Here is a 23,610-nt window from a genome sequence, read left to right as displayed (position 1 = left end):
ATGTCTCTGGGGAACTGGCTTCTGAGATTTTGTGGGAGGGCCCAGTTCCTCTCCCTGCACTCTGGACTGGCTAGAAGCCAGGTGAGTGGAGTTATAGACATCTGCTGCTCTCCAGAGGACCTCTGAGGACCTCTCCAGGCAATGAACTGAGCAGTAAGGCTCACCTTACTTACTTACCGCTGGTTGGAGGGGCTGTACTTCCTGTCTGAAATGAATATTTATGCTCAAAGTATTACGACTGATTTGATTTTTTCCCTCTTGTTTTTATGGAGCCCTTATTTGCACCTCACTAGTTACTTCTAGCTCTGCACTGGGATGCTGGGGATCAAATATAGGTCAGTTGTGTTCAAGACAAGCAAGCACCATTCTGCTGTACTGTCACCAGACCTACCTCTTTGATGTTTTTTCCCTTTATGGCCAGTGCTGTTGCTCTCTTTCCTTGGTTAATCTATCCAGCACTGAGAAGGGGTGTTAAAATCTGTACCACTATGTGTTTGTCTCTTCCTTTTCCTCAGTTCTTCTGGCAGCTGCTTTATATGTTTTGATGGTTCATATTTGGCGTGTATGTGTTCATATTTGGTGTGTATGTTTTCTTTTTGTTTGACGTTCAGGAATAACTTGTGCTCAGGTCATTCCTGAGAGCTGCTTGAGGCAGTGTGCAGTGCCTGGGATTGAACCAGATCTTTTTTTTTTTTTTTTTCTTTTAAGCACAATTGGCTGTGCTTAGGGATACTCCTGCTTTGGCAGGAGATTATTCCTGGCAGACTTGGACCATATATGGTGCTGGGTATTAAAGTCAACTACTTGCAAGGCAAATTTCTTACCCACTTCATTATCTCTCCTGCCCACTCATGCAGGACCTCTTTCATGCAAAGTGTGCTCTGGCCACTATTTCTCTAACTCTGAAAAATCTTCTTGATATATAGATTTTGCCTACCCTTGTCCATAATAATCTTTTAGAATTTGAAGTCTATGTTGTCTGATATAGTGGTCATCCTGGCCTATTCTTTGTGAAATTGTTTTCCCATCTTTTTTATTTTGAGCCCATGTTTACCTTGACTGTTCAGGTGTTATCTCCAGTAAACAGTGCTTTTTCTCGTTTTTGTTTATTGTTTTGTTTTTTTGTGCCACATTGGCTGTGCTTTGGGCTTATTCAGGGATCACTCAGTAGTGATTTTCTTTCTTTCCTCTCCCCTCCCCTCCCCTCCCCTCCCCTCCCCTCCCCTCCCCTCCCCTCCCCTCTCCTCTCCTCTCCTCTCCTCTCCCCTCCTCTCCCCTCCCCTCCTCTCCCCTCCCCTCCCCTCCCTCTCCTCTCCTTCTTCTACCTCTCCTCTCCTCTTCCTCTTCCTCTCCTCTCCTCTCCTCCCCTCCCCTCCTCTTCTCATTCTCAGAATTAAAAAGTTTCACTGCCAATATCCCTAGTTTTCCTATTGTGTCCCCCTCAAGTATGACTCAATTGCAGACACTTTTCTTTCTCTCTTTTTTCTTTTTTGGCACTGTGTTTTGCTATACTGTTGCTGAAAGGATACCATGTATATCACTTTACCTCCTTTCAGCACCTAGTTCTTGTCCATCCTATCCATCATGTCACTCTTGTTGAGGACAGAACATTAACATTAAGCAGGGTTATGGAATGAAGAAATTTATTGTCATAATTTTATAGACTTTTATGGGTACTTATGAAGTCTATCTAACCCTTTGAAGAGGGGCATTCAGTGCTACTTTATTTATTTATTTATTTATTTATTTATTTATTTATTTATTTTTTGGTTTTTGGGCCACACCCGGCGTTGCTCACACCTGGCTGTCTGCTCAGAAATAGCTCCTGGCAGGCACGGGGGACCATATGGGACACCGGGATTCAAACCAACCACCTTTGGTCCTGAATCGGCTGCTTGCAAGGCAAATGCCGCTGTGCTATCTCTCTGGGCCCTCAGTGCTACTTTAAAGCTTGTTTAATGGTTGTGAACTTTATTTTTGGGCCACAATCAGTGGTATTCAGGACTCTAGGCTCTGTGCTTTGTGATAACTCCTGGTGAATCAGGAATTAGATGGGATCCTAATGACAAACTTGACTGCGTGCAAGGCAAGTGCCTTACCTACTATTTCTCTAGCTCAAATTTATTTGTAAAATTTTGTGTCATTCCTTCAATCTTGAATGATAACCTAGCTGGATAGTGTATTCTTTTTTTTTTTTTTTTCAGGCCGCACTCATTTGATGCTCAGGGGTTACTCCTGGCTAAGCACTCAGAAATTGCCCCTGGCTTGGAGGGACCACATGAGACGCCGGGGATCGAACCGTGGTCCATCCTTGGCTAGCGCTTGCAAGGCAGACACCTTACCTCTAGCACCACCTCACCGGCCTCTGGATAGTATATTCTTATTGGAATATTTATTTCATCTAATTTTTATATATATATATAAATGTTCTCTTTTGGTCTGGAGTGTTTTATGAAATATTTACTATGACTTTTATAGGGATTCTTCATATATAAATTTCTTTTTTGGTCTTCCTACCCTGAGGATTCTATCTTGATCTTTGACTTGATATTTTAGCTATTGTATTTTGGATTTATTTTATTTTATTTTTTTTTCATTTTGCTTGCTTTACTTTATATTTTTTCTGGTTTTAGGGTCACCCCTAGCTGCCAGTGCTTAGAACTTATTTCTGGCTCTGAACTCTGAGATCACTCCTGGTGGAGATCAGGGAACCATATTCAGTGCTGGTTCTGAAAAGGCACAAATACTTTCCTTTCTGTATTATCTCTCCATTCCCAATATTTATTTTATCTGGAGTGCTTTGAACTTCTTGGGTCAATCCACACTTTAGAGGAAAGTTTAAAGTATAATTTCTTTTTGAAACTTTACTTAAACACTGATTTACAAGATGGTTCATACTACAGCTGTTTCAGGGTATCCAGTGTTCCAACATGAATCCCACCACCAGTGTGACCTTCCCTTCACCACTGTTCCCTGTTCTCATTCCGTAGCAGGCATAAATAACTTATTTCATATTGCTTATTATAACTAACCTGCAAATGGAATTATCAAGAAATAGTTCAGTAGATAACATTTGTGAAAATTACTATATATTGTTATTGAAGAGGATTTGCTGAGTTTTTTTAATTTGTAGTTGAGCCTTCTGTGTTATTGCTCTTGCTCATTGAACTTAGTTGTCTTCTATGCAACTTTCCCATCTACTTTGTTGTGCTCCTACTGGGCTGATATGCTGGAGCAAGTCCCAGGTGAACTGGCCTGAAGTGTGACTGTGAGGATTAAGAAGACAAGACTGACTTAACAGAGAAAAGCTTGGGGTTACGGGGCTCATAACCTCAGAGGCTGAGAGCTTTGACTGTTCTTCAGGTACATTTATTTATTGTCTTAAGAACAATCAACTTGGGAGTAAGGGCAGCTGCCAACAGACATATACCTATCTAATGCTGATCAAGCCTAAATGAGTCTTCACTGCTCAAAAGGGATGCTCTCTGGAGATAGTCTTCTTCCTGGAAAGGTGGCAGTAAAAGACTGAATACATGGGGCCTGAGAGATAGCACAGTGATAGGGCCTTTGCCTTGCATGCTGCAGATCCAGAATGGACTCCAGGATGGATGGACTGTGGTTCAAATCCCGGCATCCCATAAGGTCCTTGAGCCTGCCAGGGGCTCAGAGCCAGGAGTAACCCCTGAGCACTGCAGGGTGTGACCCCCCTCACACACACAAAAAAAAAGAATAAAAGAAGACTGAATAGAGGATTCCCACCCCAGGGCATTCTTACAGGCACAGGTGTTCACATAATTTAGAAATTAAAAGTTTTCAGATTTCTTTTTTTTTTTTTTTTTTTTGGTTTTTGGGTCACACCCGGCAGTGCTCAGAGGTTACTCCTGGCTGTCTGCTCAGAAATAGCTCCTGGCAGGCACGGGGGACCATATGGGACACTGGGATTCGAACCAACCACCTTAGGTCCTGGATCGGCTGCATGCAAGGCAAACGCCGCTGTGCTATCTCTCCGGGCCCAAGTTTTCAGATTTCTTTCTGCCCCATTCCTTGCACTATCAACTCTCTAGCTAAATTAATTTATTTTTTGGATGTCCTCATATGTAACATAAAATTTGGGGGTGTTGTGCAGCCACATATGCAGTCATGTGCTCCGGGAGCTGCTTGGTATCTCTTTGAGAGAATTGTGGGGCTTTGGAGCTGGGCTGTTCATATGCTCAGAATGTTGAGTGTAGGTAGGGCTGCTGGGCCTTTCAGCAGGGTGGGGACTCAGCCCACCCTCATCTTGAGAAGGCTCCAGAGTTCTCAACCCAGAGATCAGTCTACCTGGGATGATCAGCTGCTTGGCATGTCTTCAAGATAGGTCCAGAGTAATAATTTCTTTCGAGAATAGTTCTCCATTCTCTCCTCTTGTATACTTTTGGGTGTAGGGGCCATACCCAGCAGAGCCCAGAACTTACTCCTGATTCTGTTCTCAGGGCTCACTCCTAGAGTGATTTTAGAGACTACAAGAGGTGATGTTTATCAAATCTGGCCTAGCCATGTGCAAAGCAAGTGCCCTACCTGATTTGGTTGGAGGCCTTTATAAATGGGATATTGTTGGAGTCTTGATATCATACCATCATTCCTTGACATTTTCTCTACTATTTTTCACTCCTTTTTCCATCTTCTATTCCTTTTTGATGTTTTCTGGTACTCTGGCACTCAGACTCACTTCTTGCCATCCAGTACTGTGCTGCTGAGACTTTCACACATGTTTTCATTCACCTTTCATCTTTATTCTTTCAATCACTTATTTTTTTGTTTTGTTTTGTTTTTTTGGGTCACACCCGGCAGTGCTCAGGGGTTACTTCTTGCTCTACACTCAGAAATTGCTCCTGGCAGGCTTGGGAGACTATATGGGATACTGGAATTTGAACCACCATCCTTCTGCATGCAAGGCAAACACCCTACCTTCATGCTATCTCTCCGGCCCTATCAGTCACTTCTGACCAGCCTCATCCCAGTCACCTTAGAGGTTTCATCTGAGAGGTTATAGAATTAGTGTCTTGTGTTTCTTCTTCTTGTTACTATGATGTAGGGTCTGGTTTTATGAAAGGAGGGTAGTACTAGGCTGACGCTCACCAATCCTGCTGGGAGCCCGTGCTGGAGTCTATGCTTCTGGGTTTATGTTGCGTCTGGTGCCATTTTGTCTCTGCACCTGAGGTCACTGCTGCCCCTAGTGTGAAGTCCCCAGTGAAGTAAAGTCCCCCTCTCCTCTTGTGAAGGACTTGTGAAGTTCATAATGAAGTCCCCCTCTCCTCTGAGCCTCTTTGCTTCTTGTCCTTGTGAAGTGCAGCCCACCCATATCCAGCCTTCCTTTCTCTCAGATCCACTCCATACACTAAGTACATTCCTGCCCTGAGCTGGGCTTTGGTGGTGGTTGGGAATAGCTATTGTCTTTATCTTCATTTCTGGTGCTTTTGCCTACTGCCTCCACCTGGCACTGGACCAGGCTTCCCTGCAAGTGGCTTCAGCCTCTCCACCCTTGTGGTGGTGGCTTTAGCAGCTTGCGGCACCTTGTGCATTGGGCATCAGCAGATGGTGACTTGGGAGCATTGGTTCTGTACCCATCCCCTGTCTCTTGTACTACACGTCTCTCTGTGCTCTCAGAATAATCCTTTTGGGCAGGCACCTTCCAGGACTGCTTGCTGATTCCTCTGCACCTCCTGACTTTGTCCCCTTTGCAAGGTCCTCCAGGCTAGTTGAGGTCACCAGCGCCCTTTCTACCACTCGTGTTTACTGAGTGACTTTATGTCTGGCTCTCCAAAGGCCACACATGTGGTTGGAGAATCCTTGTGCAGCGACCTCAGCCCTCCAGGTCTGGTCCCCTTTCTGAAGGCTGCAGTGGCCATTGTTGCTCCTGACATGCCTGTGGGTCATGATTGTGCACTTTCTCCCACAAGTAGCCCAGAGAGACACCTGATGACCTGGTCTGTGTGGGCTATAAAGCCCTTGACCAGGCAACTCTGTACACTTGGACATCGGGCGTATTTACCTGTATAGATCCCTTTCTGTTCTTGGAGTGGGTGCTTGGGGCTCAGGGGCCACTCTGATGATGGGTCAGAGGATAGGCCAGTTTGTTCAATGGGAAGAGCCTGTAAGGTGCTATTGAGTGGAGGGTAGGGAGAGGGAAGAGGAAATGGAAGGGAAGGGAGAGGGAGGGAGAGGAGAGAGAAGAGAGAGAACACTAGGGGGGAGAGAGGGAGGAGAGAGAGAGAGAGAGAGAGAGAGAGAGAGAGAGAGAGAGAGAGAGAGAGATGGGAAGAGCCAGTAAGATGCCATCGAGGGAGAGAGAGGAAAGAACACTAGAGAGAGAGATGGGGAGAGAGAGGAGAGAGAACACTAGTGCCAAGCATTGAGCAGGGCTCCTGCTTGCACAGCCTGACTCAGCTCACAGACCATCTCCCTGGCTCTAGATCCTTTGTAATGCTCACTTTGGCCTTCTAGCTCGGAGATGAAACTCTTTCACCTTGTTGAACTCACTCATGTTTCTGCTTCCCAACCTGAGTTCTGTAGTACAATCTTGCTTCTGCTATTAGATTTTTTTCACTGCCCTGGAAGTCAGCTGCACCAAGGCTAAGGCCTGAGATGCCTCCAGTGACCGACACCCCCGTGCCGCAGCACCCACAGCCCTGTAGAATGTTCTCTGTCCAGTACGCAGGCTAGGGTCTGGTTACCAGGAGTACAGTACTTTGCAGAAAGCACCAAAGGAGATCATGACTATTTTTGGGGGTGGGGGTGGGTTGTCCTAAGTAATAATCAGGGACTTAAGGGTCACTTTTTTTTTTGGATTTTGGGCCAAACCTGGTGACACTCAGGCTATGTGCTCAGGAATTGCTCCTGGCTTGGGGGATCATATGGGACTCCAGGATATCCAACTGCAGACCGTCCTAGGTCAGACGCGTGCAAGGCAAACATCTTACTGCTGCGCCACGACCCTGGCCCCTTGAGGGTCATTTCTGGCCAGCCAGGTAGGCTGGCACGTGCCAGGCCTGGCAATGTGGTGTTGCTTTGTCCCTGCAGTGCTCAGGGCAAACAGACTAGGGCTAACAGAGTGTTTGGGGGATTTTGGGGTCCTGGGGCTCAAGCTCAAGGCCCTGAGTATGCTGTGACATGTCCCAGCCTTGTGTCTCTCTGAAACCAGTCTCTGCTGGGGAAAAGCATTTATGTTGCTTCTTTTTGAGTCTCTGTAGTGCTGCCCCTGACCTGGTGTTTCTGGTCCCCCTCCTCTGGCTTGACTTAGAGCCTGCGGCTTTGCGCTGTCATGCTGGGTGGGCTGAAGGACTGGGGAGTCAGTGTCCAGTGGGGGGGGCGGTTCTCAGGGACTGAGGGACGTGAGGTGCAAGGGACTGAGGCATGGCCTTGCCCGCCCTGCAGACATCTTCCCGCAGCCTGACCTGACTGATGATGGCCTTGCCCGCCCGGTGCTGGCTGGCATCGTGGCCACTATTTGTTTCCTGGCGGCCGCCATCCTCTTCAGCACCCTGGCTGCCTGCTTTGTAAACAAGCAACGCAAGCGTAAGCTCAAGCGCAAAAAAGGTGAGTGTCTGCCTGGCTCTTCTCCTATTCCACCCAACTTAGTTCCATAAGTTCCTAGAGTGCAGGGCAGAGGGCCCCTTGCTGGCATGGTCCCCCTTGTGGGCATACTGGGGTGTGTGGTCAGGGCCCTGGGGGGGGGGGCTGACTGTGTGGAGGGAGAAAGGCCAGGCCGATGTGGAAAGTTGGGGGGGCCAGTACTGCTCCCACAGAGGAGGTAGTCTCTCACCTTTGTGGTCCAGATGTTGGGGTCTCCATCTCACTGGCTCTTGCCTCTTCCTTCCAGACCCTCCACTCTCCATCACTCACTGCAGGAAAAGTCTAGAGTCTCCGTAAGTGTCACTGAGCCCCCTAAATTCAGGAGTGGCCATGGTGTGGGTAGACATGGGGATGACAGTGAGTGGTATGTCTGAGCAAGCAGCTCACACCACGTGTGACCTCAACACTATTCTCGTGGAGGGAGGGAGCAGGCCTGGAGGCCAGCCCAGAGGTGACACAGATCTGTGGTCCACCTTTGCCTATGAACAGGAAAGTGAATAGGAAAATGATACTTCTCAAGCTCTAATGATGGGTTTGGTCTCTCGGCAGGGTGAGGCACTACAGGCCCAGTCAGCCTCAAACTTTCAGGTTTCCCACTTGGGAGGTCTGGGTTTGATCCCTGAGCACTGTTGGAACAACAGTTGCACAGAGCCTGGATAGGCCTTGAGCACTGCAGGGCAAAAGGAAAAAAAAGATATTCTAAAAAGGGGTTCACATCCAACAGGGCATTCTGTGCTTAGGTATGACCCCGGCACTGCTCAGGGGATCCTCTGTGGCACCAGGGTTGAGCTGGAGTTAGCATCTTCCTGCCTGTGTGATCTCTCCAGCCCTCCAAAGAACCAAGGGAAACAAAAGCACACTAGCCCACAGCTAGACACAGGGTTGGGAGGCAGCCAGGGGTCACTGTGCTTTCCACGGTGGTCATCTCACCCGCCTCGTTTCCCCCACAGCCTGTCCTCCGGCAAGGTGAGTCCTGAGAGCACTCGCACGCTCCGGGCTCTGTCCGAATCCTCTGATGACCAGGGCCAGCCAGCTGCCAAGCGGATGCTGAGCCCCACGCGGGAGAAGGAGCTGTCGCTGTATAAGAAGACCAAGCGGGCCATCAGCACCAAGAAATACAGTGTGGCCAAGGCTGAGGCCGAGGCGGAAGCCAGCACACCCATCGAGCTCATTAGCCGCGGCCCTGATGGTCGTTTCGTCATGGACCCATCCGACATGGAGCCGTCCGTGAAGAGCCGGCGCATTGAAGGCTTCCCCTTTGCTGAGGAGTCTGACATGTACCCAGAGTTCCGTCAGTCAGATGAGGAGAATGAGGACCCGCTGGTGCCCACATCCGTGGCTGCCCTCAAGGCGCAGCTGACCCCTCTGTCGTCCAGCCAGGAGTCCTACCTGCCACCACCTGCATACAGTCCTCGCTTCCAGCCCCGCAGCCTGGAGGGCCGGCTGCAGGCCACGGGCCAGGCCCGGCCGCCTGCGCCCCGACCCTTCCACCACGGCCAGTATTACGGCTACCTGAGCAGCAGCAGCCCCGGTGAGGTGGAGCCACCACCCTTCTACATGCCTGAGGTGGGAAGCCCCCTGAGCTCTGTGCTGTCCTCCCCACCTCTGCACAGTGAGGGGCCTTTCGGGCACCCCACCATTCCTGAGGAGAATGGGGAGAACGCGTCCAACAGCACTCTACCACTGACTCAGACTCCCACGGGCGGCCGCTCACCTGAGCCCTGGGGCCGGCCCGAATTCCCCTTCGGGGGCCTGGAGGCACCAACCATGATGTTCCCTGCTCAGCTGCACCCCTGCGATGTCCCCGAGAGCTTGCAGTCCAAGGGCTGCCTCCCACGAGGCCTACCACCTGGCCCTCTGCAGGTGCCTGCTGCCTACCCAGGCATCCTGTCTCTGGAGGCACCTAAGGGCTGGGTCAGCAAGTCCCCGGGCCGTGGCCCTGTCCCTGTGCCCACAGCGACGACCGCCAGCAAGTGGCAGGACAGACCTATGCAGCCGCTGGTGGGCCAGGGGCAGCTGCGCCACACCAGCCAGGGCATGGGCATCCCCGTGCTGCCTTACCCTGAGCCGGCTGAGCCAGGGGCGCTTGGCCTGGACACGCGGTGGTATGAGCCCCAGCCTCGGCCCCGGCCCAGCCCCCGGCAGGTCCGGCGCCCCGAGCCCAGTTTACATCAAGTGGTGCTACAGCCCGCCCGGCTCTCGCCTCTGACCCAAAGTCCCCTAAGCTCGCGCACCAGCTCCCCAGAGCTGGCTGCTCGCGCCCGCCCACGCCCCAGCCTCCTGCAGCAGGCCGAGGTGTCTGAGATCACACTGCAGCCACCGGCCGCCGCCAGCTTCTCCCGAAAGTCCACGCCGCCACCTGCCCCGAGCAGCCGCAGTGGCAGCCCCAGCTTCCGGCCTGCCATGGCCTTTACCACACTGGCCACCGGCTACCCCTCGCCGCCACCGGGGCCCCCGGAAACCCTGGATGTGTTCGGCCAGATGGTATCGCCTCGGAGGACGGGGGATGAGCTGCTCAGACCAGAGGGGCCTCCCCCACTGTTACCCCCTTCTGGGTGAGTGTCGGCTGGTTCTGCTGCCCAGCGCCACCTGGTTGCCCATGTTAGCCCCTTACTGTCCTCTCCCCAGAGGGATCCCACTTCCAGAGCTGAACTCTGGTCTCTGCTGACAGCTGGCTCCCAGGGTGCCCCTCTACCCACTACCCGACCAGTGGTCTCCTGAGATCAGGTTGGCATGTATTGTGTGTGTGTGTGTGTGTGTGTGTGTGTGTGTGTGTGTCCCTGAGTGAGTGGTGGCTGGATTCTCTCGCCACGAAGAAGCCCATGTTTCTGTGCACCTGGCTCTCAGTTGCTGCCTTGTGTCCTGTCCCACCTCCCTGTTCCCCGGCTTCCCTCTCTTACCGAGCAGGACCCCAAGAAGCCAGACTTCCCCAGACTGCCAGGCCAGGTGTCCCGTTCCCTGTTTCTGCCCCAAAGTCTTGTGGGTGCATGGAGGCCGGACGCAGTTTCAGGTCTGCAGACACTGGCCCCTCCCTCCCCCACTCGTGTACCTCGCAGGAAACTGCAGACAGACAGACACTCCCGTGGTCAGCCTGCCTGGGAGCACACACTCTAGACCATGGCAGCTGGTATGCCAGGTACCCCAGCTACGAGCTTGTTCTGCTCACTGTGCCCATCCTCCTTCGCCTGTCTCTGTTTCTTCCTGCTCATCCCCAGCGGCTCCACGTCTTCATAGGGCCTTTCCCCGTCCCTCTGCTTGGTTCTCTGGTGGCTTCTGGATGTGAGGGTTGAAGAGCTCCCGAAGAGGCTAAGCTGGTGGTAGGCAGGCTGGAGGCGTCCCACGCCTGCCTGCGCCCTCCCTGCCCCACTGTGCCTCTGTCCTGCAGCCCAAGCTCCCGGCTGTTGTCCGTCAGCCCGTCCATCCAGGCGAGGCTGTCCTGTCCCGTCCATCCGCGCGTTCATCTGCTTCCTGCGTCCCCACGTGCCGTCTGGTTCTTGTCTCTGCGCTCTGCCCCCGCCCCGTGCTCTGGCCGCTCCTAGTCGGGGTCTCCGGCCGTGCTCCCCCTCTTCCCCTGGGGTGTGCGTGGTGCCCTCGGCCCTGTTGGTAACTGCTTTGTTTCTGATTGATCTCAGCTATCTGGGCACTGTTACCGAGACAAGCCTCTCCTCTACTCAATAGGTAAGGGAGTAACGGGCCGGGGGGGCGGGGGGAGGACAGGGCTCCGGCAGGGCCATTGCTTCCTTGACAGGGGGCTCTAACCATGTCCCCTCCCGGCCTCCCTGCCTTGTGGGGCCATGGCCTCCGCGCCTCCACCCCCCTTGGCTTCTGGGTTCCCCACATCATGCTGCTCCACACGACCCGGCCTCCTCGGCTCTGCTTGGAACAACTGCCGCTACTGAATGCCGCCCCCAGACCTGGCTCCCCCATGACCCAGCAGTTTTTCCCCTCTGCCCCTGCCTCCTGCTGCCAACACACCTAGAGCTCCTCAGGCTGGCTTTGGGGCCCTGCATGTGCCCTGAGAGCTGGGTTGTCTGAGAACTGCTTTGCGTCTCTTCAGACCCGGACACTGTCTGGGGACCCTGCGCTACTTCTAGCACCAGGCGGTGTGTTCCCTTCTTCCCCTGCCCTGGGTCCCTCACTGTCCCCCAGGATCTCACCCACCTTCTGCTTCCAGGAGCACATGAGGTAGCGGCCTCGAGCTCCCAGCTCCCTGCAGATCCAGTCTAGGGGGTCAGAGCTCCACGGAGAGGCCTGGGGGATAGCTTCTCTAGAGAGAGGACAGATGTATTGTTAGCTGGGCTTTTAGTTCTCTTCTCAGCCACCTGAAGACTATGGGTGACAGACATGGATCAGGTGTCAGGCCCGCCAGACTCTGATCTCCTGGATCCCCAGATTTTGAATTCACCAGACTGTGTTTCCGGGGGTCCCTTAGACTCTGTTCCCCTGGATCCCTAGTCTCTGCTCCCTGGGTTCCCCCAGACTGTTCCCTGGAATCTCTCAGACTATGGGGTCCCCAGACTACTCCCTGGGCCCCCTCAGACTCTTCCCAGAGTCCCCCAGATTCTGTTCCATGGGGTCCCCCAGATTGATCTCCTGGATCCCCCAGGCACTGCTCCCTGAATCCCCCAGACTCTGGGGTCCCTCAGACTCTGATCTCCTGGATTTCCCAGACTGCTCCCCTGAGTCCCTCAGATTGCTCCCTGGGGTTTCCCAGATTCTGTTCCCCTGGATCTCCCAGACTGCATTCCTTGGGGTTCCCCCAGACTCTGCTCCCTGGCACTAAGAGACTCCCATCCCATTGGTCTTAGGCGCCATTGCTCATGCCTTTGGGTCATGCAGGGAGTCGGCATGTATCAAGCCTGGCCTCCTCCTCCAGACAGGATCTTCTAGAGGAAGGAGGCTGGTGAACCTAGGGGTGAGCCCTGTAGGGCTGAGGTTGGAGGGAGCTCCCGGGCAGCTCTGAGCCCTCTGTCCTGCTTGAGGGTCTCTGGAGTGACAGTGACAGGACCACTCCCTTCCCTGCCCTGTCCCCCAGGTTCAACCCCTTGTGGCCTCCTGGAGGTGTTTTCCTGGCACTGCCCTGACTCTTCACCCCTTCCCATGCTGCACCCCCTCCTCCAGCCTCCTCTCCAATGTGCTGTGGCAACCCAGAAACCAGGGGTGATGGCAGGGGCCTGGCCAATACCCGGCCTAGGAGAAGGACCTTGCAGAGCTCCACTCACACAGTAGCTGCTGGAGCCGGGCTCCAGCTCCGTCAGTGCTGGCCGTGTGCGTTCGCATGTGTTCCCGTCGGTCTTGCTTGGAGATGTGACACATCTTGTCTGCGTTCGTCCTTTGTCCCTGTTTCCTCATCCTCTCCCTCCCCCACAGTTGCTCCCCTCTGTTGCTCTGCTTATCTCCAAGAGAGGGGTCCCTGCAGCAGGCACCTGAGTGGCCTCCTACCCTTAGCTCCCTGTCTTAGAGCAGGTCACGTCTTGGGAGACCTAGAGCTACCTATCAGGGAATCTGGGCATGTTTGGGGGGCATTGGAGACAGGTTGTTCTGATTGGGAACCAAGACTGGGAGATGCCCTGAGTTCCCATAGTGGTCCCTGTGCAGGGCAGGACTGGACCCCAGATCCCTCAAGTAGCTCTGCAAAGGCACCAGCCTCATCGGGGCTCCCAGTGTCCTGCTGTGGCAGGCCCAGCCCAGAGCTGGCAGTGGGCACTCTTGTCCACTGAGAGGCAAGCAGTTTCTTGGCCGTTTATGGCAGAATCCAGGACTGTGATGTGTGGAGGTCAATGTTTGCCTCTGGCAGGCTCTGAACTGTGAAATGCAGCATCTCATGCTGAGCATCAGGGCTCAGAAGGGCAGGAGGAACCTGTGGTCAGGCTGTGGTGATGACCACATTCTGGGTGTGGAACAGGCAGAGGGACTAGGGGAATCTTGTTCCTTCTCAAGGGAACAGGGTTAGTCCACCCCAACCCATGCATTCTGTGGGGAGGCTGGACTTTGAGGGTTACTACAATCCCAGAGTTACTATAGAGCTTGTAGGGGTCATTCTGGGCTTGGGGGCAGTTCTGAGCTGCAGAGTGTGGTGGTGTGGTCACAGGGTGTGTAGGCGCCGCAGTGGAGAAGCTCGAGAAAAGCTCCATGCTCCAGCTTGCAGTTTCTCGTAGCACTCTGTTCTAGGAGGACCCTGAGTTGGCTTTGCTTTTGAGGAGGAGGGCGTGGACTCCTGGAACCCTGGCCTGGGCCCTATTCTGATGGGGTGTCCATGGGGTCAATCCAGGTTTTCCGATTGAAGTCTGGTGCAATTGCTGAACCCACACTATGCCCACCCCAAAGTTTCATTTCCTGAGAGTCTCCTGTGGAGGTTTACCACTGACCGTGGCCACAAGCATCCCTTCCTAGAAGGGTGTGTGTGTTGTATTTTGATTCCCTCTGCCTGCAGAAGGTATAATCTGAAATGCCTTTCATATGCACAGATGCCTTCGCAAAAATACAGACACCCTATTCGTCCTCTCTCCTTTGCATCTTTCTGGACATGGCCTAGGGACAGTATCACGTCTGTGTCATTTGTCTGTGTCTGAGCTCTGATCCCAGAGTGATACCAGGAGGGTGGCCACATGCCCTGAGGGGTATGCCGGTCCCTACAGGGGAATTGGGGGCATCTCTTCCATCCTTAGATCTGCCCTCTGGATGTTTGGGGCTACTCACCAGCCCCTGAGCCTCTTGTCCACCCTGTGCTTGGGGTCTGGGCATGAATGGAAGCAGCGTTTTTCTTCTTTGGCTTTATCCCTGTTTCTGTCAGAGAGAAATGAGGAACACATTTGAGTCCTGGGGAAGTGTCAGCTCTGCCCCCCATAAACAGCTCCTTGCACAGGCTAATTCTCCTCTCTGCCTCCAGTGTCTCCACCTGAAAAATGAGGTCAGTGTAGTAGTGGCTACTTGATGTGCTGTAAGGACTAAAGGGAGTTATTGTAGTACAGTGCTGGCCCGGAAGTGGTAAGTAAATGCTCATGATGAAAATGATCCTAGTTGGGGGCCAGAGAGGCGGAACAAGGTGTCCAGCACCTTTATTGTCATGGCCGGCCCCATCCCATCGTGGCACTGCCTGCTGCTGCCCTTGGAGACCCAGAGCCCTTCTGGGTGTGGCTCAGAGCCTCTCCCCCCCACCCCCAATTCTGTCTGGAATTGCCTGGGCTGGTCTAGAACCACTAGAAAGGGCCCTTGTGTCTCTACAAACAATGCTTGGGAGACTCCTAGTAAAAGATCCAGGTGATGATAAGTTGGTAGCATCAATTCCTTTTCTGTAAGTGTCCGGGGGTTTCCTGGGTTGTTCTGGGGCTCTGCCCATTTCCATTTCTGCCTGGATTGCTAACCCCTGTCTTTTGACTATGTCCAGCCTCCCTTGGAACTTACTGACAAACCCAGCATGCTTGGATTTGAGGAAAGTCACTCCTTCCCTGCATGAGGAAGCCAGAGTCCAGGCAAAGAAAGGGGTGAAGGTGGCTCCTGCCCACTTGTGCCCTATCTCCAACCTTCCCACAGTGCCCACTGGCCTTTGGGCAGAGCACACAGGATGGGGATGGGCAGCAGCAGAGCTGCCATTGGACAATCAGGCAATATCTCTGACCTGAGCTTTGGAGGGAGACTGGGTCTGTTCATCTGTCCATCCATCGATGCCAACGATGGAGACACTCATTGTGAGAACTCAAGCCTCATCTGATTGGTCTCTAGGTTTCACCTCTGCAGAGACTCAGCGGGGAGCAGAGCTGAAGCATTAGCCCAACTACCTTCTTCCCTGCGCCGAGGGGAAGGGAGAGGGTTTGACTGAGCCTTCAAGAAGGAAAGCCCTGCAGGACAGGGCTGGACAGATGGAAGACCTCTGAACACTTCGCTTTCCTGTGCACGGCTGCCAGCCTCTCCTTCACCGTCCCTTCTGTGCCATTTAGTGTTTGCCAACTTTGCCCTCACCTGGCAGAGTGGATGTGCCAAGTCAGTGGCAGCCCACTTTGCCTTACCCCATCCCCGGGGGTGCAGCTGGTGGGATGAGAGGGGAGGAGGTCTGTCAGCTCTCCTCTCCACAACCTCAGTGTATCTGCTCAGAACTAGAGGCTGCTGATCAGGTCACTTTTACTTTTGCAACCATGTCTACCTTTTGCTCTCACGGGATATGCAGTGTCTGGGCAACCCCAGCCATGTTCGGAGAAGCCATGCTCCAGAGCTCTTGGCTGCAAGGTTCTGTCGCAATCCTATGCATTGGGGGAGCCTTGCAGGGTGGGGCTCCCCAGCAGGCCCACGCCTTCTCTGCTTTGAGGATCCTGTGATGGAGGTCTGGGACCACGGCCATAAGTGACCTGCTGCTCTACTGTGCCCTTGGCCATTCCTTCCAACATCTCAGGAAGCTGCTTCTCTCCCTGACCCTTCAACTCCTACTCCTGCAGTTCCAGGTCAATAACAGAATCAGAACTTGCTACTAATGTCTCTCTCCTTTTCCTAGGTCTTATGGCAGCCACCATAGTGCTTTTTGCAGGCAGTTGCCCGCTTTCAGAGCCAGATGAGCCATGTCCAGGCAGTGGTGCAAAGGCCAGCATGCCCCGCACAGCCCACCCTCATCCTCCTTCACTCTCCGGGGCTGACCTGGGCCTCTCCGATTGTTCCTTCCAGAACATTCCCGCCTGCGCCCGGGAGCACTGCTGCGCCTGAGAGGCTGGAGGCCCTGAAATACCAGCGGATAAAGAAGCCCAAAAAGACACCCAAGGGCTCCTCAAAGTCCAAGAAACGATCCGGTAAGTGACAGGTAGACCTGTTCTAGTTTGGTTCTTTCCTCTGCTTTTCTTATTCTGGAACCCTTTTCACTCCTGCTTGTAAAGGAGCACTGGAAGTGACTTTTTGGGGTTTGTTTTTAAAAGGTTCTTTTGGCCACACCTACCAATGCTCAGGGCTCACTATTGGCTAGAGAGTTTAGGAATTACTCCTGGTAGGTATCAGAGGGCCCTAGGGAGTGTCAGGATTGGGACCTGGCTTGGCACTATGCAAGGCAGTTGCCCTACCCATTGTACTTTGGCTCTGTACCTAGACTCAATGAAGAGGGAGGAAGATGAGGGGAAAGTCTTTGATTGCTCTGAAATCTGTCTCCCCCTCCATTTGGCAGTCAGTACTTCAGAGTGTGAGGGGCAGTTTCTCATCACAGAACTGTACCATCTGGGATGGGAGAGGTTGGAGTGCAGGATTTGTCTGAGGAAACCGCCAGGCCATCCCTGGCAAAGGAGCTCTTTGGGATAACCCCAGAGCACTAGGCTGGGGTAGCCCCTGAGTACTGCTAAGTATGGCCCAAACAGAGTGAAACAGGAGTGATTCCTGTCCTCTGTGTTCTTCTACATTCTCCTATCTGGGATCCTGCTCAGTGCACAAGGGAGGGAAGGGCCTGGCCTAGCTTCTGCAGGTAGACCAGATGTCTCTCATGTGACAACCCCATCTTGAAATTGCTTTCAGTGTTTCCCACAGTACTGCAGACCTGCCTAAAAGGGAGTGAGAATGACTCACTTCTCAGCTGTGGGGAACTGCCTTTTATTCATCTTAGGGAAAGAGGGAAGGCTGGGGACAATTGGTCTGGTAATCTCCATCTCCTCACTGCTCTTTTTTACAGATGAGACTATGAATGAGGGTTGACCAGAGGAAGGCCCTAAGTTTGGGAGTATCAAGGGCTTCCCTCTTCCTGGATCTTGCGGGGGCTTCTAGTTCCTGTTGCTTGCCAGGTGTAAATGGGGAAGGGTAGATACTGAGGCAGAGAAAAAAATGAGTGTCCTGACCAAGACCAAGATCAAGCTCAGGCCAGTCCCTGTGCCTATGGGTTCTGAATATGGCATTTATAATTGGCATTATAATGAATATGGCATTGTAATGCTCTTCTGCCTTACTCTGTCCAGCAGGGTGCTCTAAATATGAGTGTTGAGTGATGAGAACTCCTGAATGAGGTTTCATAAAGTTCCATTGAGAGGACTATATTCTCTCTTGTTTTATCCATGGCCCAGTTCCTTGTCAGATCCCTGTTGGCCTTGCTTCCTGTCTGCCTGTCTCCATGTCAACCCAGTTCCCTGATTACCTGACTCCCTACCTAGCTCCCTGTTAGCCCTGTTTCCTGTCAGCCCAACTCTGTCATCCTGGTTTCCTGTTATCATGACACCTTGTCATCTCCCTGTTGGCCTGGCTCCTTGTGAGCCCAATTTCCTGTCAGCCAGGCTTCCTTTGAGCCTGATTTCCTGTCATCCTGATTTTCTATCAGCCTGGTTCCCTGTTGGTCCCATTTCTTGTCAGTCCAGTTTCCTATCAGTCAAATTTCTGTCAGCCCACCTCTCTGTCAGCCTGGTTCCTTGTTGACCCAGTTTCCTGTTGATCTGGCTCCCTACCAGCCTGGCTCCCTGTCAGCCCGATTTCTTGTCAGCTCTATTCCCTGTCAGCTCCCTCTTTGCCGGCTCTCTGTCAGCCTGGTTTCCTCTTTGTTCTGTTCATTGTCTGCCTGGCTCCATGTTTCCCTGGCTCCCTGTCAGCTCCTGTTTTTCCCTGCTCCCTGTCAGGTCTCGGATTTGTCAGTAGCCCAGACACTTTCCTGAGCTAATTTGGTTTCTAGTTGCCCGCTCTTGAGTTCTCTATAGCCTTGGAGACATCCACATTGGTCATCAGTGTCTGTGTCTCTTGAGCAGTGTCAGGACAGAACCATTCTCCACTCAGTTCCCAGCCACCAGGCATTGTTTACTCTCTCGAGTCTTATACCCAGTGTGTGCAATCTCTTTCTTGGCCCCACTGCTAACACATCATCATTCAACCCCTTTCTTCTGTTTTTAACTGCTAAAACTAACTTTGGGATGTTTCTAGATGGCAGCACCTTCCTTCTCCTGCCTCTGTCCCAGAGGGGCATCACTCCCACACTGTCAGTTCCTAGCTGGTTCACAAGGTATGGGCACAGGTACCTTCTCATTTTCTTGGAGCTCTCCTGCTATCCCCCTCATTGCCGCTTGTGCAGCCCCCTCTCCTGGGCAGAAGCCATGGTGGTGTACATCAAGAGCTCAATTTCAGTTTCTTTTCTTTGATTCCTGTTATGAGGGACCTGGGGCGTCCTTGTCTCTTTCTCACTGTCCCACTGCTAAATTAGCCTGAGTCCCCAAGGACCCCCCCCACCCCTCCATGCTCTCTCCCACATGGACCCCCGAGCAGTAGGGTGGTCTAGACAGAACCTGGGGTTCAAATCAAGTGTCTGAGGGAGAAGACAAAGGTAGTCCAAGATTGGGCTGTGCGAACAATCCCTGGAATGGAGCCACATATGACAGAACGAAACTTAAGAAAAAAAACCAGAACTTGGGCTGGGGGCTCAGCAGACACATTCAAGATGACATTGGGTATTGGAGCAGTGGCCTTAGGGAGGACACAAAAACTGGGATAGGGCACTGTCTGCTGCCTTTGTGGGGAGGGAGGGGTATTCTGGGAGGCTCTGTGTACCCTCTTCCTACTCCCCACCTTCTCTGTCACCCTCCCTTCTTACCCACTGTTTTTTGTTTTTTTTTTTTTCATATTTTTGGGGAAACTCATCTAGCAATGCTCAGGGGTTATTTCTGGCTTTGTGCTCAGGGGTTACCTCTAGTGGACTCAGGGGCCCATATGGGATGCCAGAGATTGAACATGATTTGGCTGCACGCAAGGCAAACATCTTACCCATTGTGCTCTTTCTCTGGCCTTTATTACCTGCTGGCTTTTCCTCTGAATCCCCAGACGGTTCTGCCTCCCAGATGCAGCAGCTTCCAAACTCCCAGGTCCTGTCACCCGATGAGGCTGTTTCCCTCCGGAAGAAGAAGAGACACCCCCGTCCGGACCCCTTTGCCCGTCTCTCAGACTTGTGCCACCGGCAGCTCCCAGAAGACCAGACGGCCATTCTCAACAGCATGGATCAGGATGACCCCGGCCACGCCACCCTGCTGTGACCCCTGCAGTGAGGAGGCTGGTCAGGGACCTTGTCTTCCTTAGATCTTGGTTCCGCCGCACCCCTCTCAACCCTGGACACTGGCCTGCTGACACCAGTGCCAGGCCAGAGGGTAGAGGTAGGGAAGTAACAGGGTTTGTGGGAGTCCCTGTCTCCTCCCGTGGCCCTTATTCCTGGGCGGCTCCATCTTCACTCCAGTAGGCAAGCGCTGGAAAACTGCTTTTCCTGCCACTCACATCTTGGAAGGGAGCTAGCCTTGCACACCTTGTCTTCCAGACTTGACGTAAATTGAGAGCTTGTGGTCCCAGCTCCTGGTGGTAGTCGAGGTTCTTAGTGTGCATCTCTGTGCACATGAAGCCCAGGGTAGCTGGCCGTTCAACCACAGAGGAAGACAGGGCCCTAGTTTGGGGCTGGTGACCATCACCCTGCCCAAAACAGGGTCCCTCCTTCCTAACCAACCTCCTCCCTGTGTCTCTTTCTGTCACCCATGCAGAGCTAAAGTGGGGGGCCACGACAGCTGGCTGCCCACTTTGGGGCTTCTGCAAGGGGTCAGTGCACCTGAATGAAACACAGGCCTTTGCTGCTTGGTTGCTGGGGCGTGGCATAGTGGGGCTCTGAGGGGGGGGGCGTGGTGGTGGAGTGGGTTGGCTCTGAGCCAGCGCCACACCCCTCCTACCTGCTGCCTGGGCTATGCTCCGGCTCCAGGACTAGAAGCTGCTTCACAGCATGGATAGAGGCGGGTCCCAAGGCATGTGGCGGGAGCTTCAGTCCCCTTTTGCTCCACAGGGGCTCGAAGCCCTGTGGACAAAGGGCCTCCTATTTTGGAACCTTCTGTGCTGAGCGGAGCTGAACTGCTCAGTGCTATTTATATCTGCCTCTGGCTCAGCCCCCTCCAAGGCTGTTCCGAAGCGCCTGGATCCGCCTTTCCTACTGTGGGAGCTAATTCCCCAGATTGATTAATTGCCACTTGTGGGGAGCACACCCGCCCGTGGCACCCTCCCCCGCTTGCCACGTGCCACCTGCCCACCCCTCTTCGCCCTGGGCTCTCCACCGCCCAGTGGATGAAGCTCGAGCCCCTGAATGCCAGGGTGCTCTTGGTTGACTCTGCATGGCCTGATGAGCCTGTGGAACGGGGTGTCTGCGGTGGCTAAGTCTGTGCCCTGATCTTTTCTCTGCCAAAATCTTGTCTGACTTCAAACTGTTGGCACCCAGAAGTTTCCATGAGTCTCCTGACCGGGCCTTTCACCCCACTGAGATTATGTGCTGCCCACGACCAGGGCGGGAGCCCCGAAGTGGCACGGGGGCATGGGCCGCCCTCCTCCGCCTCCCACCCTGGTCTCCAGCTGCCCCCCCTTGGGTGTGGGCCAGGCCCATGTCTTGAAGTATTTTCCTCGGTGCTGCTGCCTCTGTGGTGCCTCACCCCCACTGGGACGTGGCCAAAATCAGAACTTTGGTAGCTCCCATCCATGTTATGACCAGAAATAGCAAGGGGTCCCCGATCTTGGGGTTCCCTCCCTGCCACTCAGACCAGGTGCTTCTCTCTCTTGCCACCTTTGCCACACAAGTCCTAAGAATGTGATAAGTTGTGGGCCAAAGAGGTAGCCAGAGCAGAGTCCCCATTGTAGGCGCCTCCCTCCTGGCTCCCAGCGGGGCCTGACCCTTGGGGGCTCCTCCCCACTGGAAATAGTCCCCTGAGCCCCTCCGAGTGCCCCTCGTGACTGGTGGCCTTTTGACTTCTCTCCTGCTGGTGCTCCAGGCTGGAAGGAGCAGGCAGCATCTGGGTCATTCTCCCCACTGGCCCAGCTGCCCTGTTCTGGGAATGGTCAGTTCAGTCCCCTCCAGAGCACCAACAAGGATGCTTTGGGGTTGTCACTGTGGCCACACTCCCGGCTGCCAGGGAGTCCCAGGTCCCACACAGACGTCCCCAATGCTAACACAGGTGCTGATTCTTCTCTGCTTCTTTGCCGTGTCCCTTCCTCAGCACTTCAGACCAAACTGGGAGATAGCAGTGCTCAGACCGGAGCCCCAAACCTCGTCTCTGATGGGACACAGTGTCTCTGCAGCCCTGAGCTCAGGCTTCCTTCGGGGATTATGAGCACAGTCTGCAGAGCCAGGTGCCACTTTGTTCAACTTGCCTGGATGCTGGGCAACATACCCAAAGGTGTGGCTGTGGGTGAGGATGGTGTGGGTGCCTGTGACATGTGTGCATCCTGGAACTGTAGTGCTGGGCACTGCATGGCGGTGTTGTGTGTGTGTGTGTGTGTGTGTGTGTGTGTGTGTGTGTGTGTGTGTGTGTATGGTGGGATACTGCCATTCTCAGGACAATGGTTGGTGCTGGACAGTGGATGAGGTGGGCATTGCCCTACCTGGGAACCATGGTGCTTGGCACATGCACAGGGTGACATGGGCACAGCCTTCCTGGCTCCATGCACTCGTTGTGCTCTGGGGTGCTCCTGAACTACCTGGCATCATCTTTCCTTAACCTGGGCCTGTAGCTGTCTTTCCCCATTGCCATGAGTTCCCATATTCTCCAGCCTGGAAAGCTGTTCCAGTGCCAGTGATAAAATTAGGGCAAAAGGGGCTTGTGGCCACTAAGCGCACATGTTGGGGTTCAGAGACAAGATGTGTTGGGGGACATTAGACCGGCACAGGGTGGGCTGCTGTGCTCGGGAGTTCTGTAGCTTCTCGGGATGATGGTGCCTGGTGCCCTACTCACCCACAGCTGCAACCTGTGTGGCACATCTGTGCCTGCTGCTTTGCCCCCATAGGTCTTCACTTCTGAATCCAAATGTAAACAGTCTGGGGTTTCCTAACTTCAGTTGCTTTTCTTTAGAAGCTAGGTAGGACTCATGTATGGGGCATCTGGACAGGGGATGCTGCTTATTTTGGGGGGGAAGCAAGCATGTACCCAGAAGTGCTTCTGAGAGAAGCTGGGTGGTGCTCCCAGCTCCGCAGTATCCTCTAGATGTGGTAGAGCCTGGAGCTCTTGCTTATACTTTTGTTAGCAAAAGGGGGGTCATGGGGGCAGGGGGAAGAATCACACCACAAGTACTATGTGAAGAACATAGAAGAGAGAAGTGAGGGGTTCTTGCACAGAAAGCATCACTGGAGATTTTCTGGAAAAGCTGGGGAGCAGGAGGGCTAGGCTGGGTGGAGTGTGAGGAGACCCCCTGGCTGGGTTCGCCCCCAACCCCCCCGAAAGAGGACTGTGTCTATGGCTGAGAGTTTGTTGGGGGCTGGAGGCTGTGTTTGTCATCCTGAAGAATTGAGGTCCAGATCTAGACTGAAGGTGCTGTGGGAGAGGTGGGGACTTGCCTTGGTGCTGGCTTCTAGAGGGGGAAGTGGCCTGGAAGGGAAAAGAATAGGGACTCAGAAACGCTGCTTTTCCTGGTGTCTCTAGTATTGGAGGGCATCAGACCATACCAGAGACTACAGCCTTACCCCACTCTGGGGTGCATAGTCAATTAGGTGCAGCAGATGAGTTAGGATTGTCTCCTAAGAAGGCAGGGGATCGACTGGGGAGTGATAGCAATAATGAAAGGGACTTGGGGGTGGGTGGAGGGTGTTGACTCATGGGCTAGTATCATGCCCCAGGCTGGCTTGTGATGCTGCTTCATTGGACTTTCTTGCTTCTTGAATCTGCCTATCACACCGAGTGCCCAAATGGAACACAGACATTTTTTGTGATGACGTTTCACTTATTATTGGGGGAAGGGAGTGTTGTTCAAGCCTCATGGAACCTCACAGTTCTGAATATCCCCCCAGGCACCCACACTTATGCTGTGTGCTGGTGCAGAGGGGCAGACCCTTGAGTCACAGAATGACTGGTGTTCCTGCTCTGTTTTTGATCCACAAGTCCTGCCTGGTGGCTGCCATGGAGTGTGGGTCGGTGGGTCCAGCTCATGCCCAGCTGTGTCACCCTCAGGTGGGAGGAGGAGGCCCCATGGGCCCTGTGGCTTGTTCCCTGTTCTTATTGGGTGACAGCCACATGTGGGCGGGGAGAGATGCCCAGAAACTCAAGGTTGGCACCAGTAATGGAG

At 53.4% G+C, this 23,610-nt stretch overlaps 1 protein-coding gene across 6 annotated transcripts in view; it reads left to right on the top strand.

The window, feature by feature from the left end:
* IGSF9B (immunoglobulin superfamily member 9B) overlaps positions 1-20,129 on the top strand; it is a 56,836-nt gene extending 36,707 nt beyond the window's left edge. For 2 of the 6 annotated variants that reach the window (XR_007498245.1, XR_007498244.1), the window contains exons 16-21: positions 7,414-7,575; positions 7,859-7,904; positions 8,562-10,166; positions 10,668-10,747; positions 11,244-11,289; positions 16,264-16,352. Coding sequence is in view for 1 of the 6 variants with exons in the window: in XM_049778211.1 (XP_049634168.1) it covers positions 7,414-7,575; positions 7,859-7,904; positions 8,562-10,166; positions 16,264-16,385; positions 19,363-19,571 (2,144 nt within the window). In the remaining 5 variants the exon portion in view is untranslated. Of the gene's footprint in view, positions 1-7,413; positions 7,576-7,858; positions 7,905-8,561; positions 10,181-10,667; positions 10,748-11,243; positions 11,290-16,263; positions 16,386-19,362 lie in introns of those variants that run through there. The other 4 variants (XR_007498248.1, XR_007498247.1, XR_007498246.1 and 1 more) reach the window with 3 other exon arrangements.
* The last annotated feature ends 3,481 nt before the right edge of the window (positions 20,130-23,610 follow it).

This window comes from Suncus etruscus, chromosome 8 (assembly GCF_024139225.1).
Source record: "Suncus etruscus isolate mSunEtr1 chromosome 8, mSunEtr1.pri.cur, whole genome shotgun sequence".
In the NCBI taxonomy this organism is placed as follows: domain Eukaryota; kingdom Metazoa; phylum Chordata; class Mammalia; order Eulipotyphla; family Soricidae; genus Suncus; species Suncus etruscus.
The sequence above is the reverse complement of the archived record's forward strand: the minus strand, read 5'-3'. Positions and strand labels throughout refer to the sequence as shown.